The 18,320-nt window shown below is 33.4% G+C and overlaps 1 protein-coding gene across 2 annotated transcripts in view; it reads right to left on the bottom strand.

Annotated features, from left to right (window-relative positions):
- Nucleotides 1–127: 127 nt before the first annotated feature.
- LOC139519102 (uncharacterized) overlaps nucleotides 128–18,320 on the bottom strand; it is a 26,952-nt gene continuing 8,759 nt past the window's right edge. Inside the window, exons 3-5 of one of the 2 annotated variants that reach the window (XM_071310899.1) lie at nucleotides 12,749–12,801; nucleotides 8,307–8,600; nucleotides 128–552 (exon numbers count right to left, since the gene is read on the bottom strand). In XM_071310899.1, coding sequence (XP_071167000.1) covers nucleotides 263–552; nucleotides 8,307–8,600; nucleotides 12,749–12,767 — 603 coding nt within the window. In that variant the 5' untranslated portion in view covers nucleotides 12,768–12,801 and the 3' untranslated portion in view covers nucleotides 128–262. The remainder of the gene's footprint in view (nucleotides 553–8,306; nucleotides 8,601–12,748; nucleotides 12,802–18,320) is intronic. The other variant, XM_071310900.1, reaches the window with a different exon arrangement.

The raw sequence follows: 18,320 nt of genomic DNA, 5'->3' as shown, positions 1-18,320 counted from the left end.
GGCGTTAATATCTTTTCACTAATTGCATTGTTTTAAATTCCAAGTAAACACACCTTATGATACCGTCATTTATCGTGTAAAGATTAATGTGCGTTCACTGTACAAATGGCATTGATTAAAACATTGATAAGTTTTGTGCGTTTAAGAGATTTAACTGAAGAACACATTTAAGCATTCACATTATAAACGTTTTTTTACCAATAAGTTACTCTGATTGGTAAAATTCTTATAAGCAACTTTGTTTATATATTACAGTTGTTGTTTATTGTTGTTTCGCTTTCATGTTTTTTTCTTCCTGCACTGCTACCTGTGCCATCTTTTTGATATTCTGTCGGCATTCTAGTTCTTCGTCCAGTTCTTTGGCTAATTCATATATATATTTATTCGCTACATCCCCAACAATTTCAGAACAATTAACCTTTTTACTAGACATTGCCCCTATAACTTCACGTTTATCTACTAAGCTATCACGTTTCTGTTCTTTATCTAAGCTATCCAGGTTCTGTTCTTTGTCGACTAAGCTATTACGTTTCTGTTCAGATATGTGATGTCCTAAAAATATAAATACACATGTATTTGCTAAAGGATAACGACTACAAGCAATTCAAATAATTGCATTTATGGGGCTAATGATATATATGAGACACATTAGAAATTGATCTAGGCTGATGCGAAGGTTTAGTGTGTTTGACAGCAGGCGTAGTATTTAATCGTAAGTTGGATATTTTGATTAGGGATATTATCACTTGTGACCCTTGTATATGTTTAGTATAATTCTATTCTATTCCAAAGAAAACATTTGGTAATGGTTACAGTGTTAAATTGGTTGACAGCGACGTAAAGAAAGATGTAAAGACAAATTTGGTTGCCAACCTTAGAAAAGAACTTTTTTATCATTGAACCTCAGTTCTATAAAACTGAAATAAAAGCAACAAACCAACTACCAGGTGACACACTTATTGATATTTTTAGTATGACAATAAGGACATTTGCCCGAAAAAGCCTATTCTACTATTGAAGTCGGATTACGGAATCAATTAGCCCGTGATAATATGTACGTGCTTTGGTAAAATTAAATGCAGTAATGACTCCCAAACTTAGACATATTTTGCAAGGAACATTCACTTACAACGGACAGTTCGTCAGTGTGAGCAGATAGTGCTTCAACACAGGATACTACATTAATGTGAATGCTGTCGACAATGAAGTACTATATATACGAACATTATCAAAAATCATATAGACAGACCAATCAGATATTGGTCGAACATGTGTATGTGATGATGATGATGATGATGATGATGATGATGATGATGATGATGATGATGATGATGATGATGATGATGATGATGATGATGATGATGATGATGATGATGATGATGATGATGATGATGATGATGATGATGATGATGATGATGATGATGATGATGATGATGATGATGATGATGATGATGATGATGATGATGATGATGATGATGATGATGATGATGATGATGATGATGATGATGATGATGATGATGATGATGATGATGATGATGATGATGATGATGATGATGATGATGATGATGATGATGATGATGATGATGATGATGATGATGATGATGATGATGATGATGATGATGATGATGATGATGATGATGATGATGATGATGATGATGATGATGATGATGATGATGATGATGATGATGATGATGATGATGATGATGATGATGATGATGATGATGATGATGATGTGGACAGGAGAATTTTTATGAATAGACACTCCAGCAGAGACTTTTCAGTTCTACCTTGTCTAAGGACAAGTTGTTCTTTGTTTCCTTAGATCAGGTACAAGAGGAGATGAATATGGCTCCTATTGTTGTCATGGTAGATGTTAATGTCACTGATGGGAAAAGATTTGTCAAGACTAATCAGATTAACAAGTCTTCTTCCTCCTCTTCTTCATAGCCTACGAAATCAGCTTTTGCTCATCGTAAACTTACAGATGGAAAGAAAGTCAAAGTTAAAAAGGGTAAGAAGCAGGGGAGTGTTGTCCCCTCCTTTAAATTGTTCCTCACTGGACGAGGTTATTTATACTTCTCATATTCCTCATCTTCCAGTGGGGTCAGGATGTCTCACTTTCTAGATCAATTGACTCTGATAACTTTAGAAAAGTGAGTACTTTCGATTTAACGTAGGGGATTAGAGCCTCTGTTTTTGGAACACCCTCCTCTTTCTCCATTTCATCTAGAGTTAATTCCCAGCTGTACATGAGACCGGTTCTATACCTTTCTGTTTTTAATCAGAACCTGGTGGTCCAAAATATCAAAATGGAAACCAATAGGTCAATCAGGTCGACTCTTCATTCAGAAATATGGACGACCTCTCAAACAAGTTTCGTTATTTCCTGAGACTGGTTTGGGCAGACAAGGTGTACAGTTCAAGGCTATACATTTTGGCCTGGCTATAGCAGCCCTAATCTTGTTTCAGCTGTGGTGTTTTATCTTCATACTCATGCAGTACTCACGCATTTCTACCTAGACGATTCTCTTATCAAGAGTTATTGCCGATCTCTTCTGGTGGAACACCCCGATCTTGCGATCTTTCAACTCCAGAGACTCTGTTTTTTATTTCATGGGATAAATCAGAGATAGTCCCCAGTCAGAGTTTCATTTTCCTGGAAGAACTGTTTTGGACAGATATGGATTTAGTGCTTCCACCAGAAACAAAGGTAATCAAGGTACGACAGTTAGTCAGTGCTCTGATGCAGTTTTTTTCTGATACGGCAGGTGTCCCCTCATCACCAGACATGACAAATATCTCAAACACAACTCATTCAGATCATCGTCCTAGTGACAATAGCAATATTACACATATACAGCCATGTTCAGTTCTCCTTAAAAACATTTTGGTGTTTGATGACACAGTACAACACTGTCGCATTTCAAAATGTGAGACCAAAGGCTGCAAAACTTTAATTACAGATGCTGAATTCACTAGCAATTTGACCAAGAAGTCATATTTTACCAGAAGTTACGATGATCTGAATTTGTAAATCGATAAATGTCGTCTACGGATTAGAGTGCAACCTTTGCGGATTGGTATACGTCGGTGAAACGAAAGGAAGGCTTAACAAACGTATGTGCGGTCATAGATCAGACATTAACCTTAATGCTAACGACATTCTATACCAGCATTTCAATCAGCCCGATCATTCCATCGTTTCTATGACAGTTCGCATTATCGAAAAGATATACCATAGCTCTAATAATCCTAATCTTTCAACGACTCTCCGTAGACAAAAAGAAGACTACTGGATTAGACAATTGGGAACTGCAACACCTTATGGCTGCAATGACAAAATTGATGGTATAGGTATTCTATCTAGTCCTTCGTGCAACTCGGTGAATGTGATGAATATTTTCAACTCGACTCCTCGACGTAGACGCAGTCATGGTCATCGTCATTATACATCACCTTCTCTGCATGATGTCTCTATTAATGACTTGCTGCCATTCATACAAAAGCCATTAGGTATTCATCACATTCGCACGAAACTTTATTCATTACCCCTTTCAAAACTTCATTCTCTGTTCAATTTATGTTTGGAATCCACTGTTACAAACCCTCATTCAAACCAATACAAACTTGAAGCTATAATTTCGGATATTGCAAGTCACAGACTTTTCAAGCCAGTTCGCATTGGAAAAGATGAAAAAGAGAAAAGGTCTTTTCTTAATCTTTCCTTTGCCAACAAAGGTCTCGATGGCGTCAACCTAGGCGATGTCCTTCATCATAAATTAGTGCAATCTGTACCAATAATTTCTTATACCTATACCAAACCTATTGCAACTAAAATTTTCAATTACAAACGCGTTTTGCAGGATCTCGATATTGACGACTTCAAGTCTAAACCTCCTGATTGCACTTGTGCTAGTTCCAAATTCACATATAATCCTGCTGGCCACGTTATTACCGGTGACCTTAACATTGTTAATAACACTTCTCTACGAAATGTGTTATTGAAAGGTCCCAAATATCGTGAGCCTAAATCCATCAATTGGAAATACAACTTTAAAATTTTGATGGATTCAGTCGAGGATTATGCCAGGCAATGGGCTAAGCGCGAGAAGGAAGACGTAGACACTCTTTCCGAATGGATTAAGGCAGTGAGGTCGTTGATACAAATCAGAATTAAGACACTGAATGGGTCCATCAATGCCCATGCTACGTCAATCTTTAAAGACCCAAATGTTGCAAAACACCTATCCGACCTCCATGACAAATATGTTGTTGTCCCCGCAGATAAAGCCCCAAATAACATCGTTTTTGTGTGTAAAAATCACTACATCAACTGCTTGATAAACGAATTAGGTATTGACAATTCACTTGGAAACTCAACATATACTCTCACGACACTTACCAAAGAGGAAATCCTGGATAATCATATGTCTGTTCTATGTTCCTTTGGAATTTCATCCAAAGATGAAGAACTGGATCTTCCATCACTGTATTGGATACCTAAACTACATAAGTGTCCTTACAAACAACGGTATATTGCTGGGTCTTCCAAGTGCTCCACGAAACCTCTTTCTAAATTATTAACATCTATTTTATCAGCAATCAAAGACGGGCTTCAAAGTTATTGTGAAACTGCCTATTCTAGAGGTGGCGTGAATCAGATGTGGATACTTAAAAATTCAAAAGATCTTTTAGAGTACATACAATCTAACTCTCTTTCATCTTGTAACAGTATTAAAACATTTGACTTTTCTACTCTGTACACAAGTATTCCACATTCCAAACTAAAAGACAAATTGAAAGAGTTGGTATTACTTTGCTTCATAAAAAAGAATGGCCAACGTAGATACAAGTATCTTGTCTTAGGGAGGGATAAATCCTACTTTGTAAAGAATCACTCTGATTCAAACAAAAAATTCTCTGAAATTGATATTATCAAGATGCTTGATTTCTTGATTGACAACATATTTGTTACGTTCGGAGGACGTGTTTTTCAACAGACTGTCGGCATTCCAATGGGAACAAACTGTGCGCCTCTACTCGCCGACTTGTTTCTTTATTATTATGAGGCTGACTTCATGCAGGAACTTCTTAGGAAGAAAGATAAGAAATTAGCAATATCCTTTAACTCTACTTTCCGCTATATAGATGATGTTCTTTCACTAAACAATTCAAAATTTGGTGACTATGTGGAACGCATCTATCCAATCGAACTAGAGATAAAGGATACTACAGATACAGTTAAGTCGGCTTCATATCTTGACTTACATCTAGAAATTGACAATGAGGGTTGGTTGAAAACAAAACTTTACGACAAAAGAGATGATTTCAGCTTTCCAATTGTGAACTTTCCATTTCTAAGTAGCAACATTCCAGCAGCACCTGCATACGGGGTATATATCTCCCAATTGATACGATATTCCCGTGCTTGCATTTCCTATCATGATTTTCTTGATAGAGGTTTGCTGCTCACAAGGAAGCTATTAAACCAAGAGTTCCAAATGGTGAAGTTGAAATCATCCCTTCGTAAAATTTACGGACGCCATCACGAGTTGGTTGACCGTTATGGAATAACCGTTTCACAAATGATATCGGATATGTTCCTTACGTCGTAACTACAATCTCCTTCCCTTTCATGAATATGACCTACCGAATTAGACTATTTACCGGATTTGTAATCACATAAGCAACACGACGGGTGCCACATGTGGAGCAAGATCTGCTTACCCTTCCGGAGCACCTGAGATCACCCCTAGTTTTTGGTGGGGTTCGTGTTGTTTATTCTTTAGTTTTCTATGTTGTGTCGTGTGTACTATTGTTTTTCTGTTTGTCTTTTTCATTTTTAGCCACGGCGTTGTCAGTTTGTTTTGGATTTATGAGTTTGACTGTCCCTTTGGTATCGTTCGTCCCTCTTTTAGACTGTCCCAGCTAGGCAATTTCTTCAGCTGGAAGGTTTCTTGGTTTCAATCATTCCACTAAGACGTCTAAACTTTCGTCCAATCCAGTTGTATCAGTCGTAGTAGTTTTGGCACCCAATTTCTCAGCTATTGGAACCACCTGTTCTAATTCTTCCTTGGTTGTTACCTCATCTTCAGGAAAAACATCTTCTGAAGGGAAATCTGTTGGATCTTTCAGAACCCAGTCTCTGTTTACAGATGCGAGTTTGATGGTTGGGGAAGCTTATCTGGAGGGCCAAAGGCGTTGGGTTCCATCTTGGGACTTGGATTTAGTCTTGAAGGTTCTTCTGTTTCCTCCTTCTGAATCTTTGCATTCAGCCTCCTACAAATATTAATCGTATAAATGATTTCCGGCTGATAAGTCCTAAGTTATCCGTCTCACTGATTCTTCTTTTTTTATAGCTTAGAATCAATTTCCTCATAAAGGTTCGGAGTTGATTTATATTCCTGTCTTACTGCAGATAATCAGGTGTTGTATCCTGCAAGAACTTTGCAACCTAGTATCGTGAGCAAATTAAGACATGTTGGTTCTTCTAGGTTGTTCATTCCTATCAAAAAAGGGAATTTGTTACATTTCTGCTTATCTGGATTTGCAATACCGTCATGTTGACCTTTTAGTTGGTTTCATCTGAAGTTTTAGCTAACCATCAAGTTAAAGCACATCTCTTCTTAGAAAACCTTTAATTCCTCCTCTATGTTGTAATGCATGGCAGCTGGTTTTTGGAGGTCAGATGCATCTTCATTATGACAACCTCTATTCCTTAGGACATTTTTTTCCTGCTCAACAGGTTGTTTGCCTCCTCCTGTTGAGAAGGATTCAGCGCTTCGTTAAATTCTGTTATCCAAATTTATGAAGACGAAGTATTTAATGAAATGGAATCCAAATGTTTTTAATCCAAATTTAGTTTATAAATAAAATACTCACTTTCATAACTCAGAGGTCCCGCCTCCCTCCCATTTACTCCCTTTGTGCCTGACATTTCAAGGAACAAATGATAAAGGTTTATGGCGCGCATGCGTCAGGTGGGAGTGGATGTCAATGGGGTATGATTTTTTTTTCTGGTTTGTTTCCTGCAGCGAGTGGACTGATACCTAGATTTATGAAGGTGAATAGTTTTAAAATACTAAATTTTAATTCCAAAAATTTTAATTTCATATACTAGTCTACGATGAAACTAAAAAAAATCATAGTTGATGCAATTAAATTATAATTTTCGAAATGCTTTAGCTAATCATAGATAAAAAATCGTATGTACATGTAACTAATCATTACAAAAAGAAGAGTTTAATTCTATGATTTTATGCTACAACCATGTATGAAATAATGAATACTAGTATAAGTATATCAACGTTCTCGTTTGTTTCCCTATGCAGTGTTGTGACACTGTCAAGTGAAGCACATGCTGTCATGCATGTTGCATTTTATTGGGGAATTAGGAAATGAAATCTAATATTGGAATGCTTCGCAATTAATACCAGAAACCAAAGGTACTGATTCTTATGAAACATAATTGTAACGTAATTTTTCATTAAGAATATAATTTTTCACCGCCAATTACAATTAAATCAATTATGCATTTTGATGTGACCTTAGTGTATGATAAAATAACTTACAGAATCATGCAGAATATACATGATAACCTCAAAGAAACTTGTACAATTTTGGTGATATTTAAGTGAGATAAGCTTGATTCTAACTTTATACTTTCATGATTTTGTCAAGATGTATAGCAGCTGGATTATATAGCTGGATGATCTATGAAATATTTCTCAGATAACTAATACAAAATAGCTATTATAAGAGGTGTATAGTTGATTGAAATATGTTTTTAGGGTAAACAATTAGAAATCTCTTCATATTATGGTATGAAATACACGAATGTTCCTTATCATTTGGTCACGGTAAAAAAAATTATCGGGCAACGGAAGTTACTGTGGATTAACAATTATTCGTAGGACACCAATTTCGAGGAATTCGTGAATACAGATGAACCTTAAATTTCAATGTTCCCCGAAATACAATTTTTCTTTTAGCTTGTATGCAGACTTGTCAAAACCACGAAATCAAAAATCCATGAAAATACAACCTTTTCCTCAAATTATTAAATTTAAAACCAACGAAATTAAATGAATCCACATTATGCCACATTTAATATAGGAATTGCCGATAACCTGCCGTCAGTTGTTCTCATGTGTATTGTATTGGACTGTTTAACAATGTTTTTGGTTGTTGGGAATAGTATCATGAACATGTTATATAACTTACATATAAATCCTATCAATTTAAATATATAGGAGGTTAGCAGTGTTAAATTATCAGAAAGAATATTCGAAGAAACTGTTGCTCACCTAATAGATTTATAATTATTGCCTGATATTCACGAGTTATCTTTTCAGCCTCAAAACAAATTTCAGAAAAGATGTCACAGAGGAAGCTGTATTCGCCAAGTTCTATTTTGCTTTGAAATGTTAAAGCATCAAAAATGTCTGGAAATTCCTTCTCCGGTTGTAGTATCTCACTGGGAAGATGATGACGAAGTAGCAGTTTTAATTCCTTCATTTTGTCTGGCTCTTGTAGGAATAACCGTCTTAGCTTGACCATCATTAATGATTCTTTGTCCTTAGCACCACTAATATTAGACACTAGAAAATATGTCAAAGACTTATTTAAAATATTAACATAAAAAATATAATCGAATTGATTTAATGATTTGTTAAATAAGGAGGATTGCCTAAAAACATAGGCTACGTGGGTCTTCTTGGCATAAATATTAACATATCTACAGCTATGTTTAACTCTGTAATATAAAATAGTAATAAAGAAAGAAAAAACGATGAATTAATGATTAAATAAGTTTCAAGATTTCATTTCATTACAAAGATGTGGTATGATTGCCAATGAGATAACTATTCACAAGAGACCAAATGACACAGAAATTAACAACTATAGGTCGCCGTACGGCTTTCAACCATGAGCAAAGTCATATCGCATATTCAGCTATAAATACGGCCTAAAATATGGTCGAAATGATGAACGAAAAACAAATATAAAACAATACAACAAACGACAACCACTGAATTACAGGTTCCTGACTTGGGGCGCAGGCAGATACATAATGTGGCGTTGTTAATCATTTTAGTGGGCGCCCAATCCCTCCCTTTTCTAGGACAATGGCGCAAAAGAACAATACAAAAACTGTGCAAACAATAAACAAAGAAAATATTACGCTGTTTAATTGGCAACCTTTTAGAATAAGTTTATTTAAAGAATCGGTTAGGTTACCTGGATCGTTTCTAAAATTTTCCGGCATGGTAAACATAATCTCCGTAAAATGAGGATGTGCTATCCCGTTTGAAATATATTTTCTACAGGTACAACCAAACTTCAAAACCAAATCTTTATATCTATGGAATACTTTAGTAAAGGTTTTAAGTAATTTGGGGTAGCGAACGCCCTGAATTAATAATATATTCTTGACATACATAGACTGATTACGTTAATTAAAATCCGAAATATCACAACAGACAATGCCATGGCATAATGAACGAGTTGTAAAATATAAACACCGTAAAAAAGTTTCAAAGGAAAATCACCATCCAACATAGGAATATAAACAATAGGGCGATATATCGTAAATTTTTGTGTGGAGTTTCATGTGTAATGATGAAATATCTTAATCTAGGAAAGGACAATTATTGCCGTTTATATGTGATTCATTTGAAATGAGTTTAAATTTTTAAATTGAGTATATTTCAAATGTGTATTAAGAAAACTGTTGATTATTTAACAAAAACAATATCATGATACATCAAGATAACGATAAGTGTTGTTGAATTTGAAATTTAGACGGCTCTTTTTTAAATGAGTTTTGTCATAAACTGTGATTCAAAACACTATAAGATTAAGTCTGCTATTAAAGGGACGCAATTAGTGACCGTAGGACTACATTGCACTTAAAAACCTGCCGATAAACTTTGTTGCCTAAACGTACAGAACTATTTTGATGGAGAAAATTAACAGCTTCAATCATCTCATCAAACCTCTAATAAGAACATGTATCATATTTACCTTTCTATTTATAGAGGAGAAGGCTTTATGAGTTGCAAGAAATAAATTTGCTATCAAATGTACCAAAACCAAACGACCATTCAATTAGAAAGGAACACTTTTGTGAAAATTGTGTTGAAGCGTTATGTTAAGCGCTGAAAAGTCAAAACTATCAACAGAATCAAAAGGACCATAAAGGCACGTAAATTATCTAAATCGTTCATAGATTTTTTTCAGACCAAATGTTTCATATCTTCACCCCAAAGCAGCAAACAATTTGCACAAGTTCTTTTACATATATGTTTAAAAATTTCATAGAAAATGCAAAAGCATTTAAAAGTCAAAATTGAGAACTTAACCATGACCTCATAAGTTAGGAACCAATGACATCAAATAAAAAGATAAGGTTTATACGGCAAACGGTTTATCGGTTACAATAACATAACGACACATTTATTTGGTAAACGTAGATAGCTCCTAGGAGATTTCACCAGATTGCTGTGATATAATTTCGGTCAATAACTTTCTGAGGATGTAACGAACTTTTAGAAAAAGAATTTTGTTACTATCTTTTTTTTTGTTACGAAGGAGGTGTACACATATTTGTTTTTCGTTCATTTTGTGTTCAAATAAATTTCATAACGACTAAATTTATTTCTTAGTAAAAAACAAGTTTCACTGTTAAAAACCAAATTGCATTGATTAGGACGCAACGTTAGATATTACTTCTACCACGAAAAATAGCGCTAAGTAAATATTTGATTAGGAATTTTTTCTAGAAATGCTGAAATAAATATTTCAAATTATATGTGAAAATAAAGATTGCTTCATAAATTTTCGCATTATGATAGAGAAAGAATAAAAAATATAATATTCATAGGCTTCGGAAGATTCAGATTATCAGAAAAAACGTTCACTTAGCGTTGTCCAATGTAACAAACTCGAAACATTAAACTCGAACAATTCGCGAAATGCTAACACAACTCTTCGAAATTTTGCATGAATTTTCTATAACGTGATATATTTCAGTACTGGTTTACATGGCCGTCTCAATATAAAATTAACATAGATATTTTGAATATGTATAAATGACTGTCCAAGGGGAAATTTTACAGTTTGGAAACTTGAAACATTTCAGTTAAAAAAATAAAATTTTGACAAATAGTTTATTAAATTGTAAGCACGATCGTTTTGTACTAAGTGTAAGCTCCAAAAGTTCAAATTGATGAATGAATTGGGCTACATATTCAATTCAAAACAATAGGTTTGCAATGTCTTGCGGTAATGTCCTAGTTAAACTTTCTTGCCTTCACAAAACTTTTACTGCCAAAAAACAGAGATTTGATTTCGTGAAGATTATTTTTCGGCTTTGATTACTATACAAATAAAAAGTACTTTAAAAGTTGAAATTGTGACACCAAATTGTATTAAGATTACAGGGTTACCTATAAAAGTTAAGGATTAATGAAAATGTCTTGCAAGGTTGTCCGTTAACATTATTTGACGTTGCCACAAGCGTAATATGGAAAGGCATGAACTGCATTCGCGGGTTTCTTCCTCCACTTAATGTAAAAGTCCTACTTTCAACAAAACGAAATGAAGCACATATTACAAAAACCCACATCTATAAAACGATAAAACAGTTAAGAAAACATCAGTGTCATAACTATAAGCCATTTAATTGTCTCTTGTTCTACTGCTTAAATAAAATCATATTTGGGTTGTTTATATAATGCAGAAATATTCCCCAAAAGAACATATTATTAATAGATGTAAAATGTAATATCCTATGTAAATTATAAAATCATATTTGAATGGAATATTTCAGCATTTTTACATGTGTGCTATACTTTGCATTTACCCAACAAGGAAGGCAGGATAAACTTGATAGTGCGCGTTTCTAATTTAACGTTTTTTTTTGTTACACTGAATGGTAGCAATATCTCACGTTGCGTCTAGAATTTCATGCATTTTGGCATGTTTCTTGCAAGCACATTGTTAGCTAGATGCAAGGTGAACAGTGGACAATCTAGTGTAAAAATATTACCTCCACTATAAAAACTGAAACTAATCTATAAAATATTTTTCCTATTTAAGCACGGACGCTTTTCATTATAAACTTACTGGAACATGTTCTTGTAAATAGAAAAAATAGAAGTAAATTGAAAGAAAAAAAAACACCATTAAAATGTTATCATTTCCCGCATTAAAAATCGAACGACGAGTTGAATATGCTGTAGGAGCTTGATGCAAATTTGTTGCTTGAGCACCAATTTAAATGTATTGCCCAAAATTCTAAAGGAATCGATTAATATGATGCAAAGATTAACACTTCTGAAGTTGAATTACTACGCATATTCAAACGGACTTTATCCGATGTAACCTTAAATGTGGAGTACAACAATCGAAACGGAATTGTATAGATACCAACTGTATAATGATGTTTGTCTTTAAGTTTCGACCTGTACACAATATTTTTTTACATTGAATTTACACAACAAAAGGCATTCTGTTTTTTTCTTATTTGTAAATGATTTGTTATGAATATATACACACATTTAACTTTTTTTGATTGTGATATGTAATATTTTGTACAACAGTTCTAGATTAACGAACAAACAAGTAAAATGGCACATCAAAATGAAGTTTCTCTTTTAATTGTTTCTCTTTAAATTGTGCAAATTGTTGGGAAAGAAACATATTAACACGGAGATTGCAAGATTAGTCACTATGAGCAACTCACTATTATAATGTCTGTGCATCGAACGAACATAATGGGCTCTGTCAAATTATCTCCTAGAATAGAAAGTCGATATGCACTATTATTTTGTTCAAAGGTCAAAACATAGGACTGTACGGCATATTTTTAACATTTATATGCCCTGAATTTGGTAGACTTTAAAAAAATAATAAAACTATATACTAACCCTACATTTAAGGTTTGCCTACTTCAGAATTTATTTTCACCGCAATAGTATGTTCTTATACTGGTAACAGTCCCAAGTTATGTCTCTATGAGATGAAACATAGAGATCATATCTGGGAACGACACGGCTGGTAATCTACACACGCAGAACATTTGGTTCTGCAATGAAAACCGTGAGAGGATTTTCCGGTTGTGCTTGAGTGGAGTAATTGTCACCGCTTCAAAAGGTATGTACATTTCTAAATCTCAATTTTCTTATTCAACTGATCAAAATATTGAAAATCGGAGAATGCTATGCTGTGGTGAATACTGTAACGAAGAGATACATGTATCATTTCCTGTTGTACGTAGTGTTGAACTCCTACAAAATCAGTTGTCCCACGAGAAATTGCCTAAAAAGGTGACATTTCAATTTTGAAATGGTTCTATTTACAGACCTACAAGTTCAAATTTAGTTTTTTTTTCGTGCAATGGGTATGAATGTTGTTTTTGGCGGCGTATGCGCTGTCCTGTGTTGATAGACGTCTTAATAATTCCATAAAACAACATTTTTCCATGAAGTCATGCGTGAGGGGATCGGTTCTGATTGAGGACATCGTGAATGCGTGAGGGGAAGTACAAACATTTTTTTTTAATCTTTGGCTTTGTGACTTTTGTTGACTCAATGAATAAATGTGATCAAATCAATGCTGATTAAAAAGCACAGATTTATCCTTATACTTTAATAGACGTAAACTGATCACTGATTCAATGAAATCAAACTATAAATTGTTTGTTCAATTTCAGAAAATGTCATTGTTCAAAGGAAAAAGGAAAAGAGGACTGAAATTGACTCTCTACAAAAAGCCATGGAGATACAAGTTATCCCCGCCCTCGAAGTGAACTAAACCCTCTGGGAACTGTAAAAATCAGTTGAAAAAAGCTTAATGGAAAAATCATGTTATACACATTTATGAAAGGAGTTATCTCCCCTAAATTAGTTTATTTAAAAAAAAGATGATTCTAAAAACATATTTGATATTTGTTTAAATATTTTGATTTATACAATCAATCACCAAATACATATTCTTTATATGAATAAAGTCTAACTATTGAATTGCAAATCTGTCTCCAAATTTGCAGATGTGGGCAAATAATCGGTCTAGTTTTTACTTGTAGCAAGAAAACAAAATCGTTGACAACATTTTTTGTCTTTATTCTTCGTGAAACATATTATTAAACCTAGGTTCCTACAATTATTTCATAATCTAATCTCATAAACTTTTTTAAGCACACTAACATATGTTTTTTTCATGAACAATGTAGCCGAATTTAGGTAAGCTTCAACGACTCATAGCTTGAATATAAAGATATGATTTGTACCTCCCCTCACGCATTCACGATGTCCTCAATCAGAACCGATCCCCTCACGCATGACTTCATGAAAAAATGTAGTTTTTGGAATTATTAAGACGTCTATCAACACAGGACAGCGCACACGCCGCCAAAAACAACATTCATACCAATTGCACGAAAAAAAACTAAATTTGAACTTGTAGGTCTGTAAATAGAACCATTTCAAAATTGAAATGTCACTTTTTTAGGCAATTTCTCGTGGGACAACTGATTTTGTAGGAGTTCAACTCTACGTACAACAGTAAATGATACATGTATCTCTTCGTTAAAGTATTCACCACAGCATAGCATTCTCCGATTTTCAATATTTTGATCAGTTGAATAAGAAAATTGAGATTTAGAAATGTACATACCTTTTGAAGCGGTGACAATTACTCCACTCAAGCACAACCGGAAAATCCTCTCACGGTTTTCATTGCAGAACCAAATGTTCTGCGTGTGTAGATTACCAGCCGTGAACGAGTATGTTAACTTTGTACTAGCTTGGCTTTATAAATATTTTGATATGAGCGTCACTGATGAGTCTTATGTAGACGAAACGCGAGTCTGGCGTACTAAATTATAATCCTGGTACCTTTGATTACTACCAACAAATCAAATTATCTATGAATATCATATATTTTCCAAAAGAGGCGTGGTTTGAGAAACAGCGGTATTTACAAATGACAACCTAAAGTATGACAAAGCTTTGGACGATGGAGATTTATAGGTGTATGTTTAAGCAATAGCTGACTACGCGGTATGGGATTAATTAATTGTTAAGGCCGCATGGTGACCTAATATGGATAATTTCTGTGTCATTTGGTTTCTTGTGAGAGTTGTCTCATTGACAAACATACAACATCTTCTTATTTTTATTTAGAACATACTCACCCCTTCTCGTCAAATGAAAAGTCAGTTTTCCCCCTCTAATTTCATAGTACATGGTTTTCCATGCACTATGAAATGCTATACATGACTGACTTTTCATTGTCAGTTAATTATGAAAGTGAACTCTTAATAACTTCACTAAACAAGTGTACAATCCCCTGAGGCATTGGGCCATTCCAGTTAATTTCTGACAGGTGGGGATGGATGGGGAGATTTTTTTTAATAGGTATCAGAAAAAACATCATGAAAACTACCCATCAGATCTAAAAATTAAGACCTAGCAGAAGTAGAGTGTCTGTTCATATTGGGCCGATGGGCTTTCATGGGAAAAAATCACCTACTGCTGCGAGACCCTCAGATATTTTTTTGCATATATTTGTACGTGTCAGATGAAAAAAAAACCCAAATAACACCCCTAAGATGTATAAATTTTACGCCCCTCAGAAAGGACCATCCATCCCCCTTTAGCAGACATTAACTGGAATGGCCCATTGTCCATGGGGAAAAAGCCTACTGATTAAAGATAAAAGAGCAAATATTTAAAACAAAACATTTAGAATTTTGCAAATTTTCATACATAAAAGAGCAAATATTTAAAACAAAACATTTAGAAGTATTTATTTAATTTATATTCTTGAAATTTGAGGGATTTTTTTTTCTTTCAAGAAAACAATGCCAGACTGCTGATATATATAAAGCAATAGATTTTTTTTGGAGAAACACAATACATGTAAATTTTTCAATAAAAAGTAAGCATTTAATGTTGAATGGTCTGAATTTAAATATTTATACAGAGTTTTACATTTATAAAGAAAATCAAATTTCAAAAAGGGGATTAAATGTATATAACATTGTGTTGCTTTTAAAAAAAAATTAATCTCAAGATATATACATGTAAGTATTAAATTTTACCTGAAGCAGAACAAAAGCAATTTATTCATTCCTTCCTCACAAACAATGTCAGGGCTATTTCATTCCATCCATTGAAATGATGATTACCTATGTTTTACATTTAGATCACTATAAAAAGTGAACTCTTATTTAGGTTTGAATATTACAATGGGAAAGGATAATTTTGTAAGGTCACTCGAAAGTGTGAATATGTTCTAAATTGGTCAGACAATACTTGGTCATATTTTATGAAGATTGAAGCCCTCGGCTTCGCCTTGGGCTTAAATCTTCATAAAACATGACCAAGTATTGTCTAACCTATAAATCTACCTTTAAATTTAATCCGCTTACCACTGTTCAAATACATATATGCTGATTCTTTGTGATGATTAGTGTTATATTTTCAAGATTAACAATAACAATCAACATACTGGACAATTGATCTCTAAAATTAATTACCACGACGATCATTTAAGAATTGAACAAAATGTATTAATATTATGCTTTCAATATAGATTTATATGTTTTTTTGTTACACTTAAGTGTTTCTGTTGTTTTACTCTTATATTCTTGTCGACATACTTGAAATACTGTATCGCCCTTTTCCAATTATACTACTACCCTTACATATCTTGGACGTAAGAGTATGGCAAACTTGACTTTGTTATGTTTAAAATAAACTATAAATTTCACCTTTGCTTCGATATAGTCTAGTATTTGGTATTGTCTGCTTTTATGGACTCCCCCCATTTTTTTTAATAACTCATTACCTATGCATGGTTTACATACTATAATTTCATAACATATGGAAATATTCTTCCGTCGAAAATTCTGAGAATCAGATTACTGGATAAGGAAGTTTACATTATTAAATTTTATTTCTATTGAAGATCAATTAAAAATTTTAATGGTTTTCTGTTGTAGTTAAAATTTAAAGATCTCTTTAAAGTTTATATCATGAAGTTGGCCTATATAAATTTTATTCAATAATTGAAATAACGCGTCGTTTACATTTATCATCAAATTCATATTTTCAAATCACCTAGTAATATTATTACACCTTTATAAAACGCATTTAATTTTCTGTCTAACAAAAATAAAATTGTATATACTTTAAGTCTGACAATTTTTTATGTTAATTTCGGTGAGATTTTCTTATAAACTGAAAACTGAAGAACAAATAGAAGTAGAAGGGAGAAACACTTGTTACAATAAAAATGCTAAATTTAGCGTAGTCAGGAATAAACCACGAGAAAATTTCATAGCTTATTATTTTGTACTGAATGCAAATTTTTAAGGAATGAATATGTTTCCTTTGCAAAATGGCGTCACCGAATATGTCTGTTTATGATCGCTTATTTGGTTGTTAAAAAAATAAGTTAGTTCGAAAAAAAAGGTTTTATTCCCATCTAATTGAGTCATTTAAATTATATTTGGTAAAATGTGTATGAAGGCAATCTTTTTTTCTTTTAAATTAGTAAAACGTTTACACTTTAATGACTAAACGTTGAAAGGCTGCTCCAACAAAGTTATGAGGAGGACAGATTAAAATTGACACTCCGTAAATTTTATGGACACCATCACGATTTGGTGGATCCATACGATGTGTCGTTGACCAAACTAGCTAAGGACGTTTTTACCACATGGTAGATTGTGTTTTGTCATAATGTCGTCCAATCTTTTAATTACCAAACGTGACTTATTCCCGATTGTGACTGTTTTGCCGAGTGTGAACTCGCATTACTATAAGACGTGGTACGGTACTTGTCTATCCCAAATTCATGTATTTAGTTTAAATGTTTAATGTTATATTTGTAATTCTCATCGGATTTTGTCAAATGTGTTGACGTCTTTTCTATTATATTTATGTGTTATGGTAAAGAAAATTAATCACCGCCTTCATTTATCAGATTTTATTTCGTTCAACGTAATCAGTACGATATTTTACGTTTGAAGTTAGATTCAAAACAAACCGGACATAGTTTTATAATATAGTTAATTGCTACTTTAGTTTGATATTAATAAGTATTAAAATGGGCTTTGTTATAAAAATGCAATATCAGTATTTAGTTCATATATATAATCTTAAATCAATTATAATTCTATCTTATTCATTCTTATGTGACGTCATTTTTCATATTTTAATGATCTGTTTTACAAATTCAAATGACGTCATTTTTTTCGTCATTTTTCAGTTTCAAATAGGACGACACTTGGCGTAGAGGTTTAAACT

This window comes from Mytilus edulis, chromosome 4 (genome assembly GCF_963676685.1).
Source record: "Mytilus edulis chromosome 4, xbMytEdul2.2, whole genome shotgun sequence".
Classification (NCBI taxonomy): domain Eukaryota; kingdom Metazoa; phylum Mollusca; class Bivalvia; order Mytilida; family Mytilidae; genus Mytilus; species Mytilus edulis.
This window is presented reverse-complemented; position numbering and strand designations above follow the sequence as displayed.